At 31.3% G+C, this 17,133-nt stretch overlaps 1 protein-coding gene across 5 annotated transcripts in view; it reads left to right on the top strand.

Annotated features, from left to right (window-relative positions):
• LOC115877486 (PDZ and LIM domain protein Zasp-like) overlaps positions 1-17,133 on the top strand; it is a 129,247-nt gene that overhangs the window by 45,136 nt on the left and 66,978 nt on the right. For all 5 annotated transcript variants that reach the window (XM_030893666.1, XM_030893669.1, XM_030893665.1 and 2 more), the window contains exons 2-3: positions 7,324-7,475; positions 15,869-16,043. In XM_030893666.1, coding sequence (XP_030749526.1) covers positions 7,324-7,475; positions 15,869-16,043 — 327 coding nt within the window. The remainder of the gene's footprint in view (positions 1-7,323; positions 7,476-15,868; positions 16,044-17,133) is intronic.

The following is a 17,133-nucleotide window of genomic DNA, read 5'->3' as shown; positions in this document are numbered from 1 at the left end:
TTTTAATCTGCAAAATATGCTGCCGAATTTTCCGGAGTACAGTTCGGACCACCCTGTATTTATATTCTATTTTCATTATTTTATGAACTAGTTAGTTCCACAGCACGTACTAACTGTGGTCGTTTATTGGTTGTTTGAAAGTTTACGTCTATTTTTATGAGTACAATATCGATTTTTAAAAATAGATCATGGTCTAATAAAATATTAAATCAATATGTTTCAGTAGTAAAATTGAGTTATAAACAAGTTATAAAGAGTTGTCACCACCAAAAAATATGCTAAGTCTATTTAAATTTAATACACATCTAAACAGAATATACATTTACACTATTTGAAGTGAATAAGCACATTCCAAGAAGATTGACGAGGTTTGAGTACCTTGTAGAGTCCTTCAAAAGGTCTGCTTATAGTATTTAGATCCTTGTGAACTATTTCACTGGCTTCATATTAAGTACTCAAAAGACCAAACGTAAGAATTTTGTTTAAGAGTGGTTAAATTATTTTAAGAAATAAATACATCTCTATTTTTTTGTATTATTTATATAACATTATATAATAATTCACAAACAAAATTAAAATATAAAATTACTTGAAACTATTGCGTAATTTTCTTTTATCTTCTAGCATTAGGCGTAATGCAATTATATCAGCACTTGTCTCGATTGTCGGAGTGACTTTAGCAATAACTTCTTGTTTCTTTAACAAGAGCTTGTTTTGAGATATAAAATCCTTCAAATTCTCTACCATTTTCTGTCGTTCTTCTTCCTGACGTTTGAGGATTACGGATGCTTCCCTAAACGTAGTTGTTAGGTTACCTTTGATATTAATAATTTTGAATATAGAAACTGGAGTTGGTTTATTAGTGATAAATTTAGTTTCTGTACTTTTAATACTTTGTCTTGGTTTAGCTAACCTTTCCGGAACTTTGGAGGCTTGGAGTAAAAGTTTTTTAGCTCTTATTTTGTTGTTATAATGCATTTATTCAATTTTCCATGCAGTTGTGTTTTATTCATTCCAAGTAGATTGAGGAGGGTTGAGTGCCTTAAACTTGTACTTTTTAATGGGAGTACTTGAGGGAGGAGGAGCTATTTGTATATGAGCATGAATTGTGAGTCCTTCAAAAGGTCTGTTTATAGTATTTGGATCTTTGTGAACCATTTTACGCTTCATATTAATTACTCAAATGAGCAAACGTAAGAATTTTGTTTATGAATGGTTAAATTATTTTAAGAAATAAATACAGCTCTAATTTTTTGTAATATTTATATAGTATTATATAATAATTCACAAATAAAGTTAAAATATAAAATTACTTGAAACTATTGCGGAATTTTCTTTTCTCTTCTAGCATTTGGCGTTATGCAATTATATCAGCACTTGTTTCTATTGTCGGAGTGACTTTAGTAGTAACTTCTTGTTTTTTTAACAATGGCTTGTTTTGAGATATAAAATCCTTCAAATTCTCTACCATTTTCTGCCGTTCTTCTTTCTGCTTCAGAATCTGTTTCCTCTTCTTCTCAACTCTAGTCTCATTTTCATTTTCATAATACCAAGTCTTTCCTGGACTTCCGCTATCGACATTTCGCATAACAGTCCCAAATTGGGAGGTTCTGTAGGATCGAATTCTTTGAAATTACATGTTATTTGATTTAATGCTTTAATCTCTTTAATAATTTCCATTTTTTGCTCTAAATCTCTCATTTTTTCTTCTTCTGCTTCTTTGAGCATTTGCCTCATCTCGTATTGTTGAATTCTAGCACTGTTCTTGTTTCTGTTCGAGTAGTTTCTTTTCGCTTTCTTTAGCAGCAGATTTAATATTTTGACATTTCTCTACTAAAGACTGAATTTTATTTTGTTCTTCTTCGCGCCAACGATCGAGTTCAGCCAAGAGTTCAACCTTAAATTTTTCAATTTTTTTTTGGTTGGCTTGTACTAATCTTCTTTTCGCTAGAATAGCGTCTTCGTAAGATAGCAAACCTTTCAAATGATTTGCCTCTATTTTCTTAAAGTCATTAACTTCGTTTTCTTTCTTTATTTCCTCCTCAATCTTCTCTATAGTTTCTGTACAATATCCTCCTTTTATTAAGTTATTAATTTTATCTATTTCTTCTTCCTGACGTTTGAGGATTACGGATGCTTCCCTTAACGTAGTTGTTAGGTTACCCTTGATATTAATATTCTTGAATATAGGGACTGGAGTTGGTTTATTAGTGATACATTTAGTTTCTGTACTTTTAATGCTTTGTCTTGGTTTAGTTAACCTTTCAGGAACTTTAGAGGCTCGGAATAGAAGTTTTTTAGCCCTTATTTTGTTGTCATAATGCATTTGTTCAATTTTCCATGCAGTTGTGTTATATTCATCCCAAGTAGATTTGGGAGGTTTAAGGGCCTTAAACTTGTACTTTTTAATGGGAGTACTTGAGGGAGGAGGAGCTGTTTGTATATGAGCATGAATTGTGAGTTCTTCAAAAGGTCTGTTTTATTATATTTTTTTTTATTAATATACTATTTTATAGTATTTGGATCCTTGTGAACCATTTCACTGGCTTCATATTAATTACTCAAAAGATCAAAGTAAGAATTTTGTTTAAGAATGGTTAAAGAATTATTTTAAGAAATAAATACATCTCTATTTTTTTGTAATATTTATATAACATTGTATAATAATTCACAAATAAAATTAAAATATAAAATTACTTCAAACTATTGCGTAATTTTCTTTTCTCTTCTAGCATTTGGCGTAATGCAATTATATCAGCACTTTTTTCGATTGTCGGAGTGACTTTAGCAGTAACTTCTTGTTTTTTCAACAAGGGCTTGTTTTGAGATATAAAATCCTTTAAATTTTCTACCATTTTCTGCCGTTCTTCTTTCTGCTTCAGAATCTGTTTTCTCTTCTTCTCCAACTCTAGTCGCATTTCCATCTTCATAATCCCAAGTCTTTCCTGAAGTTCCGCTATGGACATTTCGCATAACAACCCTAAATTGGGAGTTTCTGTAGGATCGAATTCTTTGAAATTACATCTTATTTGATTTAACGCTTTAATCTCTTTAATAATTTCCATTTTTTGCTCTAAATCTCTCATTTTTTCTTCCTCTGCTTCTTTGAGCATTTGCCTCATCTCGTACTGTTGTATTCTAGCTTGTTCTTGTTTCTGTTCAATGAGTTTCTTTTCGCTTTCTTTAGCAGCAGATTTAATATTTTGACATTTCTCTACTAAAGATTGAATTTTATTTTGTTCTTCTTCGCGCCAACGATCGAGTTCAGCCAAGAGTTCAACTCTTTCTTCCTTAAATTTTTCAAATTTTTCTTGGTTGACTTGTAGTAATCTTCTTTTCGCTATAATAGCGTCTTCGTGAGATAACAAACCTTTCAAATGATTTGCCTCTATTTTCTTAAGGTCGTTAACTTCATTTTCTTTCTTTATTTCCTCCTCAATCGTCTCTATAGTTTCTGTGCAATATCCTCCTTTTAGTAAGTTATTAATTTTATATATTTCTTCTTCCTGACGTTTGAGGATTACGGATGCTTCCCTCAACGTAGTTGTTAGGTTACCCTTGATATTAATATTCTTGAATATAGGAACCGGAGTTGGTTTATTAGTGATACGTCTAGTTTCTGTACTTTTAATACTTTGTCTTGGTTTAGCTAACCTTTCCGGAACTTTGGAGGCTTGGAGTAGAAGTTTTTTAGCCCTTTTTTTGTTGTCATAATGCATTTGTTCAATTTTCCATGCAGTTGTGTTATATTCATTCCAAGTAGATTGAGGAGGTTTAAGTGCTTTAAACTTGTACTTCTTAAGGGGAGTACTTGAGGGAGGAGGTGGTATTTGTTTAATAGAATGATTTGTGAGTCCTTCGAAAGGTTTGCATATGGTATTTGATTTCTTGTAAACTATTTGACTCGCTTCATATTTATTACCCAAAAGAACAAACGTAGGGATTTTGTTTAAGAAGGGATAAATTATTTTTTCCAAAACGTATTCGTCCTCGAAATATCTACAAGCCACTTGGCAGAGAAACAAATGTTTATTTGTGTCGGTTAACATTGCCAGGAGGTTGCATAAATAAAAACATTTCATCCGTATCATGCTAAGGAGAAGGGTGTCCAAATTTTCATCGTCTAACACAAATATTATAAGATAGAGAATAGCTTCTACGTTGTGTATGTTCAGTCTAGTTAAAATATACTTCTCCATAAAATATTTTGCGATGAAATTGAGGAAATCCTCATGTTTATTTAACTGCAAGAGATGGAAAATTATCACAGGATTTAACGTCTCTGATTGGGCTTCTTTCAGCTCAAGGTATTGCTTAAGGGATAAGGTCTTATTGGACTTAAAATCATTGTAGGTTTTTGTAATATTTCTGGCCAATTTTTCATCGATATTCATTTTAATAGCATGTTATACTCTGATCGTGGAAATTTAACATTTGACAAGTAATATCTGTCAATACACAAATGTTAAAGTGACATATATGAAAAATATTAGATCCATTCTTTGAATAAGAAGACTAAGAATACGCATAAGACTAAGGCATATCAAAAATCTTAGGTCCACCGCGATGGGCCTCAAATATGGCCGACTTAAATTCGCGTTTATCAGTGCCGTTCTAATTTTATTTAAAAAAATGTAAAACTATGATGTAGGGTAGACGTGGGGTAGACTCAATAATATATTGTTTTATTTGACATCGTGAATAAATGTTGGTAGTTATTAAAATTGTTACAAAAATATATAATTCTAATAAAAATAGATAAGTTATAATAATTATTTATTAGCACAAACATCCGATACGCTACTGAAGCAGGTAAATCTGGTAAATCAAATTGACGTATCTAATTTTTGACAAGTAGTAAATAAAAGCAAAAATGCCAGAAAAAATATATAATTAGTTAATTTAAATGAATTTTATAAATGATCGGTTTACTACACGTATGTATATTATATAGTCACTTACTAGCGAAAAGTTGTTCCATTATTTCACTCGATTTTTGCCGAGATCTACCGCACGCCACACAACCAACTATTTTAGAGTCTTTTTCGACAAATTGCGATAGTGTCACTGTTAATTTAAGTTCTGCCACAATTTCCATCTAGATTTACTACCTTTATACAACTATCAGTAGTAGAATAAATAATAAATAACATAAAATAAGCTCCGTCAAGTCTGACAAATCCATAAAATTTCAAATCAAATTCAAATGTGTCAAATGAATCGTCAAACAGAACTGTCAAGGATCCCCACCCTAGAGTGCTTTTTCCGCCCACCATGCATGAATACATTGATAGCATTATGCTCCTTCCTTAATCTTCTTATTCAAAGGATTCATTCTATCCCTAGATCATATAGCAAGAATATATGATCTAGAATTCTATCATAATTTTGTTACCAAATACTTTCGAAGATAAGTTCATAATATTGAACATAGAGTATTAGATATTTTTAATGAGTTTAAGATTAAAATTTTCGATAATTTTTAATCATTATTACTGTTTGGAAATACTACAGTAATCTATTTCATATATTATTATAGCTGACAATTATATTTTTAAATCTATCCGAAATCTTACTTTTTAAAGAATTTTTCAAGAATTCTGATAATTTAGAAACCTTCTAATAGAGGTCTTTGCAAATGGCCTACTATTACAAAGAAAGGCACATGGTGCCTATTAGGAAGGCACATGGTGCCTACAAAGGAAGGCAGTGATTCCTTATAAGGTCAATCAAAAATTTGGCGGTTGGCCTTGCTGGGGTACATGGGCCTTACTAAGAACATTTACAAATCATGAAAATATGAACACTTAGTTTTTAATTCTAAATACGTACCGGGAAAGTTGAAACAATGTTTATTGTTTATGAAATTATTATTTATAAGTGTTGTTCAATTTAGGGCCTTACAAAGAACAAACCCATAAGAAGGCCATTATAGGTAATTTTTGTTTTTTGAAATTTCATTCTAAAACGCATTGGCAACTTATTTGTTATCGATACAATACTCATTACTCTAATTTGTAAACAGTTTCCATTAATATATTCTTAGCTATACGAAGGTATTCAAGGAATGTCAATTTTTCATTTAAATGAAAGAGCTTTTTATGTAGTTTTAGTAAAAGTGGATATTTTGATTATTAGAACTCTAGTTTTAAGTTGAACGACTGATTTGTAATATTGACCTTGTATTTTTTTTGACTTTTGTATTTTGACTTTTTGTATGACTTTTGTATTTCCTGTTCCTTGCAAGGATTATTATCTTCTATTAAATATATTTTATTAATCTTTTAACAAAAGCTAGTATCTGAGACGGCTCCACGGAGGCCAGCTCTCCATCCAATGGTCGTCGTCTCGGCGCACTCAGTGATAAGGTGTTCTGGCGTTTCCCCATTTTCCCCACAGAATCTGCATTCACCGTTATTTCTCAGCTTCAGCCTACTGAGGTGTTCGTTGAGGACAGTGTCCTGTTAGAAATCCCGTGACAAGCCGAAGATTGTTTTCGCTTAAATCAAGGAAAACCTTTGATTTTTCTCAAAGTCTTGAGCGAGTGTCTTAGACCGTTGGAGGACACTCATTCCAAGTTACGGATGGAGTCTTCCAGATTCTTCAGTTCCGCTATCAGTTGGTTCCTGTTTGGAAAACAGAACGGTTCTGGTCCAGTTAGTGGAGTGTTCGCTCCTTTTCTAGCTAGATCATTTGCTTTCTCATTGCCTAACCCAGAGTAGGAGGACTTTATTTTCTTTGCCTAATTTGTTGCGGTTCTCTAGGCTTTCTTTGACCAACTTCGGTTACTGAGTTGATCGCGTTTAGTGCTGCTTGACTATTGGATGGAATGGCAATTTTTCCTGTTTTCGATAATTTCTATCTAAGATAAATTGTACGCATCTTTCGATAGCGTAAATTTCTGCCTGAAGGATACTGGGGTAGGTGCCCATTGGTTCGGAGTATTTAGTTTTTGGCCCAAATACTCCTATCCCTGTCCCTGCTTTGGTTTTGGAAGCATCGGTACACCACGTTACTGTATGTTCTTTTACATGTTGAGTAAACGTTTCTTTGGATGAACTTAATAAAAACTAAAATACAACTGAATATATAGTGATTGCATCTAGAATAAAAAAAGTTACATATATGTTACAAAATAAAACAAAGTGTTAATTAATAATTTGTTTCTTTCATTTATCCAGTAAAAGAACTAATAAAAACTGTTTATTCGTTTCCAGGTGGCTGTGGTCCACCCACCTTATTAGAGTATAACTATAATTAAAATTAAATGTGCATAATTGTAGGTAGATATTCGTGGTAAAATAAGATTATCTATTGTTACAGGTAAACGGCGGATCACCAGCAGAACGCGCTGGACTAATAGCAGGAGACTCAGTAATTAAGATAAATAATGTAGATGTATATAATTTATTGCACAAAGAAGCACAAGATGTCATTGTAAGGTCGGGATTAAATTTCGATATGGTCATTCAAAGGTAAGGTAAATTTCATTTTTATTTAATTTGTCTTAAATAAAAAACCGTTTACTAACGTAATACAAATTAATGTAGGCTAATATCAAAATTTTTCACAACCCATTTTTGCAATTTTTCGAACATTTCGCTCTTTCATGAAAAAAGCTTAGTTTTATCTGAATCTAGCTGACCTGGATAACTTTGTACCTCATAAAAATGAAGCATAGATAAAAGAAACAAGTTTAGATTGGAAAGTGCCCATAAGCACAGTGTAAATTCTATTTGGCGCTATTCTTGCAACGGTCGCACTCCAAAGCTCTTGATAATTTCGGAGCGGTTGAGCTTTTTCCGGAATTATGTAGCCAAATATTAATAATAAAATGCGATGTGTTATATATAAGAAACTTTATTTTATATAAGGGCATGTATGAAATACCTACGAAACATTGGAAACCGACCTTATGCCACGATCCACGATGGTTTTTGCAGTTCACAGTTCACACAGCTTTTTAAGTTTATAATATTACTTTTTCACAATTATCACGGGTTTGAGTAAATAAAATGTAAATTAAACTAACAAGATAGCAATAATTACTTTGAAAATGCTTTAAACACTTTTCGGTATACTTTCAATCAGGGTTGGAAAAAATCATGATTTTTAAAAAAAAAAGAAAAATCAGATTTTTTTGATTTAAATAGGATTTTTTTGATTTAAATAAGATTTTTTTGATTTTAATCTAAAACAATATTTAAATCGGATTTCCAAATGACTAGGACTTATTTCCAATTATAGTCCTATCCTAAATGGCTAAATATTAAAAACTCTGAGCGATACCGATAAGATTAACAATTCTACGGGGCCGTGTCATTTTTCCACATCGGTCACCAATATATTCCGCAAAAAAGTCGCTCGCTTCAGATCAAAAGGATTTTTTTTCAAACGTCTCAAAAGTATTAATTTTTGCATTTTAACGGCTATAGGCATAAAAGTAAAGCACTGTTACGCCTAAGCACAAAAGTACAAAAATATATTATTAAACTGATATTAGGTGTCAAATTCAACGAGTGTACAAGTCGTTTCTCGATTACTGGTTGTATTATTTGCAATGTTTGAAATTGATTAAAAAATCATTTGTAATGTTTTAAAAAAATAGTGTTTTATTCGGAGTAAAAATGAACTTTTTGTGCCTCCTTGTAACGTCGGAATAGCTTTACGATGGTCCTTCAAATGTACAGCATCGTCAAAAAAATATAATTTCTACTCTTAATAAAACAATACACTATTGCTCGGAAATAGTCTTAAGTCGAGAATGAAATTAGTATTATCTAATGTCAAAGTGTAAAGTACTTACTGCAAATCAAAATGTCGGTAAGAATTTGGAAACATATAAAAGTTTCAAAAAAATATATATATAAAACAACATATTTTCTGACAACGTTTATAGATTTTCGGGAATAAAGATATAGGTAGTGTATATCAGAAGAACCTAGTTCTGCACTAGTCGGCGAATGTGTATTCGAAAAGCGAATTTTTGTCACTTATAAATAAATTTTAAAGTAAATTTCTGCGTTTAGCGGTCTTACGGATTCACACAAAATTATTTCAAAAATCGGTTCAACATTTAAATTGGTGAATAGAAATTTTTATATAGTTTTATAAAATTTACAATTATTTTTCGATTTATTATCTGTTATAGAAATATTTCTTATAGTTTTCAAGGATAGATTTTTATAACTTTTACAGTTATTTTTTGATTTATTATAAAGTTTCAATAAAATTATTTTTTTGATTTAAATCACATGATTAAAATTAAAAAAATCACTTGATTTAAATCACGATTTAAATCATGATTTAAATCATTTGATTTAAATCATGCCAACCCTGCTTTCAATGAGAGCGGTTTAAATTTTGAACAAAATTTTGAACGATTTTATAATTTTTGAAGATTCTGATTTTGACAAGAGAAAATGATTTCAGTTCTCGTTTGCGGTTGTTTGGCTCAAAATTGGCTTACCCCTATAACTTATTTTTCAGATAAAAAAACGAGAGTGTGTTAGTATAATACTCGGTATAATATGACATAAATCACTTCCTAAAAGTCACTTCCTGTTTAATTGAAAATTACTACAACTTTTGATTTTTAAATGGCATCCTCGGTATATTTTTACTTTATTGGATAGAAAATGACACTCTGGATAAAATAACATATGTCAACTTTTGACATTTTAGCTTAAAAAATCGTATTTTGAATTTCAATCTAGTGTCATGGCTGTATTAAAAACACTATTAAGGTGCCTTGGGAAAATAGATTTGATCGTCTAATGTTTTTCGTGTCTTGGCTGGTAAAAAGATGCTCAAATCGTATTTTTAATCATATATCAATTTTTTCAAACTGAACAAGGGTGGTTCAAAAGCATATTTGGAAAAAGCATGTTTTACGAATAATTTGGTACCACACAATTGATATTTCGAGTCAAATTGTTGTTATGTCGTTATATTGTTTCAAATAAACCATATGCTAAAATATTAAAAGTTGTCATATGTCATTCTATTCAGAGTGTTATTTTCTATCGAATAAAGTAAAAAAATATCAAGTGGGCTATTTAAAAATCAAAAGTTGTTGTAATTTCCGGTGAAACAGAAAGTGACCGAAAACAATTGAATACGTCAATCAATCCTAATCTATGCCTATGAATATACTATCATACCAAATCCCGTTTTTTATCTGAAAAGAATTAAAAAAATATAGGGGTGAGCCACCTTTGAGCACCCGGTATGTATAATATTTTAAAAAATGACATTTAATTTTTAATTTTCTAGAAAAAATAGTCATTTAAAAATCAATTTATTACCACGCATAAACATTTTTATGTTTTGTTTTGTTTCAAAAATAAATGATATATAAATTTCATCAAACGTGAGTCACTAAGCAGCTGCATATTACATCTGAAAAAACAATACTCAGTACAGAATATATTTAGCAACTTTTATTGTTCATTTTCAGCCTAATAAAATGCTTATACAATGCGTACTATAATTGTAACGGAACAATAAACTTTGACACAGTTGGAGGCAAAAATTCGGATGTTATCAATCATACACTCTTTTATTTAAAGATAGATTATTAATTCTAATATTGAGTTTTGGAGATATTATTATTTTGGAGTTACAACTGATAACATTTTTAATAAAGGTATAACGGTAATTCCCTCTGATATAACATATTAATAGAATATCGTAAATACATAACTATTCCTCATAATTCATATATACATGGTGGCGCACCTCATTCGCCTCGGTTGATTATACGAAAACGGAAACATCTAGAAACAAAATATTGTATGGGTATATGTGGGGAGACAATGTACACAATTTAAAATTATTTTGAAATATACAGGGTGTGTCAGAACTAAGATTCATACCAAAGTTATATTTTTTCTTATGGAACACCCGGTATTTTATTTCATTTTTGAATTCTTGGGTCCAAAAAATGGCATTCATTATAAGAGTTAAATATGTCTAAAATCTTTGGTTTTTGAGATATTTAAATTTGCATGCTACAATAGAATAGATTATTAACACCTTTTACATTACTTTTCAGAGTTAATTCTTATGCTGAGTTTAAAGATAGAGAAATAAACTTTACTGAAAAATGGTATTGCTTCCTTAAATTTATACAGGGCTATCAAAAGTTGCTGATCAATTTTAAGGATGTATTTTATATAAAAACTTCGTTATTTCAAATGCAACATCCTATATTTTTTTAAATAAATCGAAGCAGGTTCAAATGCTCTTTCAAACTATAATAGGGTCTCCTATACCTATCTAGCTCAGCTTTTGAATAAAAAGCGATTTTTCAATAAAATTGCAATCAAGATGGCTGGTGTCGCCATGGCAATTTTTTAGTGACAGTTAGTAACTATTTTCAAAGTCGACATTACTTTATGGACATTATTATTTATAATTTATAACAGTTTACTTAAATTAACCTACAATAGTTTAATAAGTAAGTATTCATTATTTTATCAAGAAAAATAAAGCCAGATACTGCTTTACGATACTGCTGGCGGAACGAATAAATATGTTACTAGTGATTTTATTTTTTGAGGAAAATTGCTTCTTGGCCTCAAGGGCTTATGCTCAAAATATCCAAATAGCAATCGTCCTGATAAGCGTTCCTTCGAAAAAGAACTTGTCCTATTTCGCAGAGCTGGTATTGTGGTTTATAAAAAACCTATTAGGCGGAAACCTGTCATTGGAAGTGAAGAAAATGAATTTGCCGTAATTAGTTCTTTTATAGAAAATCCAATATATCTACAAATCATTGTAATATAAATAAAAAAAAATTCTTTAAATTTCTTGATGTTATAATAAATACTTACTTATTAAACTATTGTAGGTAAATTAAATAAGGATAAACTGTTATAAATTTAAATAAAGGCCATAAACTAATGTCAATTTTGAAAATAGCTACTATAGCAAATTGCCATCTTGATTGCGAATTTATTGAAAAATCGCTTTTTATTCAAAATCTGAGCCAGATAGGTATAGGAAACCCTATTATAGTTTGAAAGAGCATTTAAATCTGCTTCGATTTATTTAAAAAAAATACAGGGTGTTGTATTTAAAATAACGAAGTTTTTATGTAAAATTAATTCATAAAATAGATCAGCAATTTTTGATACCCCTGTATAAACTTAAGAAAGCAATAACATTTTTCTATTAAGTTTATTTCTCTGCCTTTTAACTCAGCACATGAATTACTTCTGAAAAGCATTTTACAGGGTGTTAATAATCTATTCTATTGTAGCATGCAAATTTAAATATTTTTAAATATCTCAAAAACTAAAGATTTTAAACATATTTAACCCTTATAATAAATGCCTTTTTTGGGCCCACAAATCCAAAAATGAAATAAAATACCGGGTGTTCCATAAGAAAAAATATAACTTTCGTATGGGTCTTAGTTCTGACAAACCCTGTATATTTCAAAATAATTTTAAATTGTGTACATTGTCTCCCCACATATACTCATAAAATATTTTATTTCTACATCTTTCCGTTTTCGTATAATCAACCGAGGCGAATGAGGTGCGCCACCCTGTATAGGGTGAATTGTTCAAAAGGCTGCAAAAAATGTTTCTATAACCTTTTGAAGAAGATCGTGAACTTTACCGATAAACATAGCAGAGCTCGACCTAAAATTTTGTTTCTGTGCCTACTCTTAGGTCGTTTTAATTTGATGACATACTAATATTTAATGTCTATACATTTGTGGCGAGTTATTTTCGTAAAAAAAAAATGGATCCAGATACTAATGTCTTTTAGAAAATGAGACTTTTTTGAAGTTACACTTTAAAATTATATATTTTAACTGATTTGGTCATTTTAGAAGTGTGGTCTGGATTTTAACGTGCAAAACAGTGATGTAGGCAGCTTAATGGAAAATCAAATGTATTAAAAAGAGATAAAAGTTGGGTTGGTACATTTCTTCTATGCGATATTGCCGGATTTTGCATTAAGAGTTCAAACCGCACAAGTAAGCGTTTATGGAAAATGTTACAACTAGGGTTGGAACCTTATTTTTCACAATTAGTTACTCATTTTACTCTACAGATGTAAGCAAAGTAAAATTACACTAAATCACCACAATACACCAAAACAATTTTACTTTTACACTGGACGCGCGTTTCGCTAACCATGTTAGCATCATCAGCAGATGATTATAAACTTAAACTAAACAGTTTATAATCATCTGCTGATGATGCTAACATGGTTCGCGAAACGCGCGTCCAGTGTAAAAGGAAAATTGTTTTGGTGTATTGTGGTGATTTAGTGTAATTTTATTTTGCTGTGTAACACCAAAGGTTCCAACCCTCAACTGTAATAACAGATGTAATATATTATATTTAGCGTAGATATACCGTATGATCGAGAAAAAACGGCGTCAGCGATGGCTATGAAATGAAGATCGCTGTCAATTTATATGTAAATTTATATGGGAAATGTCATCGATCGTCATTTCCCAGCCAACTGGACGCCGTTTTTTTCTCGATCATACGGTATTATATTCATTTCAGTAGTATACATGGAAGTTTTTAAAATAGTTTATTTTTTTTCTATAAAAATTTTCCTACAAACGTAAAAAACCGGCAACACTGTATGCCGCTTTTAATTTTGTCTCTCGGTCTGCCAACCGGTCATTTCTATACTCTGTCTTACACGTTAAACTACCCTCAACTACTAACATACTAATCCAGACCACGCTTCTAAAATGATATCATCGGTATATTTCAAAGATGTTATTCGTATTTTAATACTGTTATCCTATCCTTCATTTTTTGTGAAAGACCTAGTATGAAAGTTTTTTCTAGTAGCGAAAAACCCAGACTTTTCTCAAAAAATACAACATTATGTACATTTAATTTTTTTATATTTTATCTTATATACTCTTTTTTGTTTTCTGCACTTCACCACAGGAGGAGATAAGTATACCTCCTGGAACGTTAAGAATTTGTTTGTTGATCAGGCAAATTTTTATCACTAGAAAAAATCCACCAACTGAGCTAGTTGCTATTTGGTTTCTATGCAGTGGAAATTTACAAAATAATGCTTTTTTATTTTTCATGGTTTTTTTATCAGAATTTTTTGAAGACATAGCTAATTTAAGCCTGGACCCCATTAGGTCATACGCCACGCCACGCTACGCCACGCTACGCCACGCCATGCCACCACACGTCATGAAGATCTGTGCGTATGTTTTTCCGTTTAATTACATGTGTTGCGTACACACTACATACTAGCGCTCACGACATTCCACGCGTGTGATGGGCCATTCTTCTGTCCCAGAGCTCTTGTGTACACTCTTTCCCACGTCGCAACACGTTGGCTCACGTGGGATAGCGTGACGTGGCGCGACCTGTGGCCTAATGGGGTCCTGGCTCTCTATTTATAAACGATATCCATGATCGCGATTGGGTTCTAGGCCTAACGATACCGCATACGATATCGCAAATCCGTCTGGTAAATAGCATCTGTGATTCCAAATTTTCACTGCCTTAACACCTCTTATAAACACCAGACGATACCGCGAAATGTATTAATGGGCCTCGTAATCAGCATTCAGGATCGCAAATTTTGTTCGTCAACACAAATTAAACGAGCTAAAAATAAAAAAAAAGTTTTTTTTTCAAGCGGCCACCCCTTCCAATAACAATCACGCATATTGCGGCTTAATTTTGGTGATCGTACGAAAAAATACACGCGCTGTTGATTCATAAAAATTTAGATTATTATAGAGGACTATAAAGTAAAACCTAAAATCGCGTCGCGAAATCAACAGAAAATAGATTCCCAGATGACATTATTTTATATTCATCCAACTTACATACGTATGCAAATTACTTAAAATAAAATAGAGATATAATATATTTTCCATAGAAACTCAATATAAATTTCTAATACCTAACTTTTATTAAAAAAAAATGTGTCCTTAACTATAAAAAGACATATTCAAGAAGGAACTAAGTTACAATCTTCTTGTACTAGAAAAAGTCAAATTTTACCTGCAAAGAAACTACACAAAGTGTAGTTTTTATTTTAAATTTACGAAGTAAAGCTGGCCATTCTTTAAGAATTGGGTAAAATGTCCTGGAAATTTAAAACAATCTGTAACTTTACTCATTTCAGCCATCTTTTGGTTTGGATTTAAAATCTGTTTTTTTTTAATTAATTTGTTTTGAGTTATTATTACTCTTGTTAATTTCTGTAACTTATCTCAATATCTTCCTTTTTAACCAAACGTGTTCTAATAATTTCTTTATCTATTAACTTATATACTCGTGGTTTGGGGGCAAATTAATTTTATTTGCAAAATATTATTTAGTATGTACTATATTCTTTGGCAGACATCTTGCACTTGCGAATTTTGCGATCTGGAATACTGATTACGAGCAACCAAACAACAAATTTCGCCGTATCATCTGCTGTATATAAGAGGAGTTAAGACAGTTAAAATTTGGAATCACGGATGCTATTTACTAGACGGATTTGCGATATCGATGCTGTTTACGCGGCATCGTTCGACCTAGAACCGAATCGCGATCATGGACGTTGTTTACAAATAATAATAGTCCCGGCTTTATTTTGATGTGCCTTGTACCTTATAAAATTCTTAAATTTACAAAATGCCTTAAGACATCAATTCTGCAGGTTTACCTTTGAATATTATTATCGTACATGCCTCATTCAAAACTGACCATATAGCCGCCAATATTGTTAGATCGCACAACATCCGCTACTAATAATCCTTCCAAATATCACGTCCTTGATCTTCATTTGTTGACCGATTGCCCAATCCCCAACGCGACTAAATAACAAATAATACTTATTTCGGGACTTGGTCGCGTTTCAGAGGTGGTTCGACGTGGAAGCCTGCGGTCATCCCGACCGGACAAGTACCTAAACCGAATCCAGCAGTATCCAAACTCAGTCCTGTCACGAAGACATCGCTAGCGGCGCAACCCGGTGAGAACATCGGGGCTATCGGAACTGGACACAACTTGTCGGCCAAGCCTTTTGCTCCTCAGGTGAGTACTGAGCAACATTAACGTCATCATCATCCGTTCACTGCACAATTTGATTAACTCTATTTTATGAAAAATCTTAAATTTAAGTGTGAATTAATTATTTTAACATTTTTTTCCAAACATCAGAAGTTACCATTGCTCTAACGTTTTGAAAAATGTAGGTAAGTTACACTTAAATTCAAGATTTTTCAAAAGTGTGTGGAGTTACCTAATCGAATTGTGCAGCAAACGGCTCAATTATAACCCAGTGAACATCACTTTAAGTAGTAACTGCTATTTTTTATAAGGGACTTATAGATGTTGTGAATTTATATTAGAGGTTTATACCGGGTGCGTCTCGAAAGCGGCTCATCCCTATATTTTTTTTTAAATTTTTCAGATAGAAAAACGAGATTTGGTATGTTAGTATAGGACATAAATTAGGATTGATTGACTTATTCAATTGTTTTTGGAAACTTCCTGTTTCACCGGAAATAACTACAACTTTTGATTTTTAAATGGCACCTTCGGTATTTTTTTACTTTATTCGATAGAAAATGACACTCTAAATATAACATATCATATATCAACTTTTGGCTTTTTCAATCTAGAGTGTCATGGCTGTATTAAAAACACTAATTTTTAATCAACGAGCCTTGGAAAAACAGATTTTATCGTCTAATGTTTTTCATGTCTTGTCCTGGCCGGTTAAAAGATGCCCAAATCGTATTTTTAATCATTTCTCAATTTTTTCAAATAGAACAAGAGTGGTTGATTAGCATATTTAGGAAAATCATTTTTTTGCAAATAATTTGGCCTAATTTTTTTATCTATTATCAGAAACTATTATAAAATTTGAAGCTCTTACATGAATAAGTTGGATAGGTGACATGCGTGACTTATTAATTATTGACTTAAAATAACAGGAAGTTCATTTCTAAGAGGTAAGAACTTATGCATAAACATTTCAATTACATGAACGCAAAATGATTAGATCATTTTAAAAAGGATTTAAATGAACAACTCAGAGAGAATTTTCAATAGAAACCATTCATTTGAAATAATGCGACGTAATATTTATAAATTAATTTTATTACGGTGATAATGAATA

Source organism: Sitophilus oryzae, unplaced genomic scaffold, assembly GCF_002938485.1.
Source record: "Sitophilus oryzae breed Bouriz unplaced genomic scaffold, Soryzae_2.0 scaffold_1494_pilon_pilon, whole genome shotgun sequence".
Lineage (NCBI taxonomy): Eukaryota > Metazoa > Arthropoda > Insecta > Coleoptera > Curculionidae > Sitophilus > Sitophilus oryzae.
This window is presented reverse-complemented; position numbering and strand designations above follow the sequence as displayed.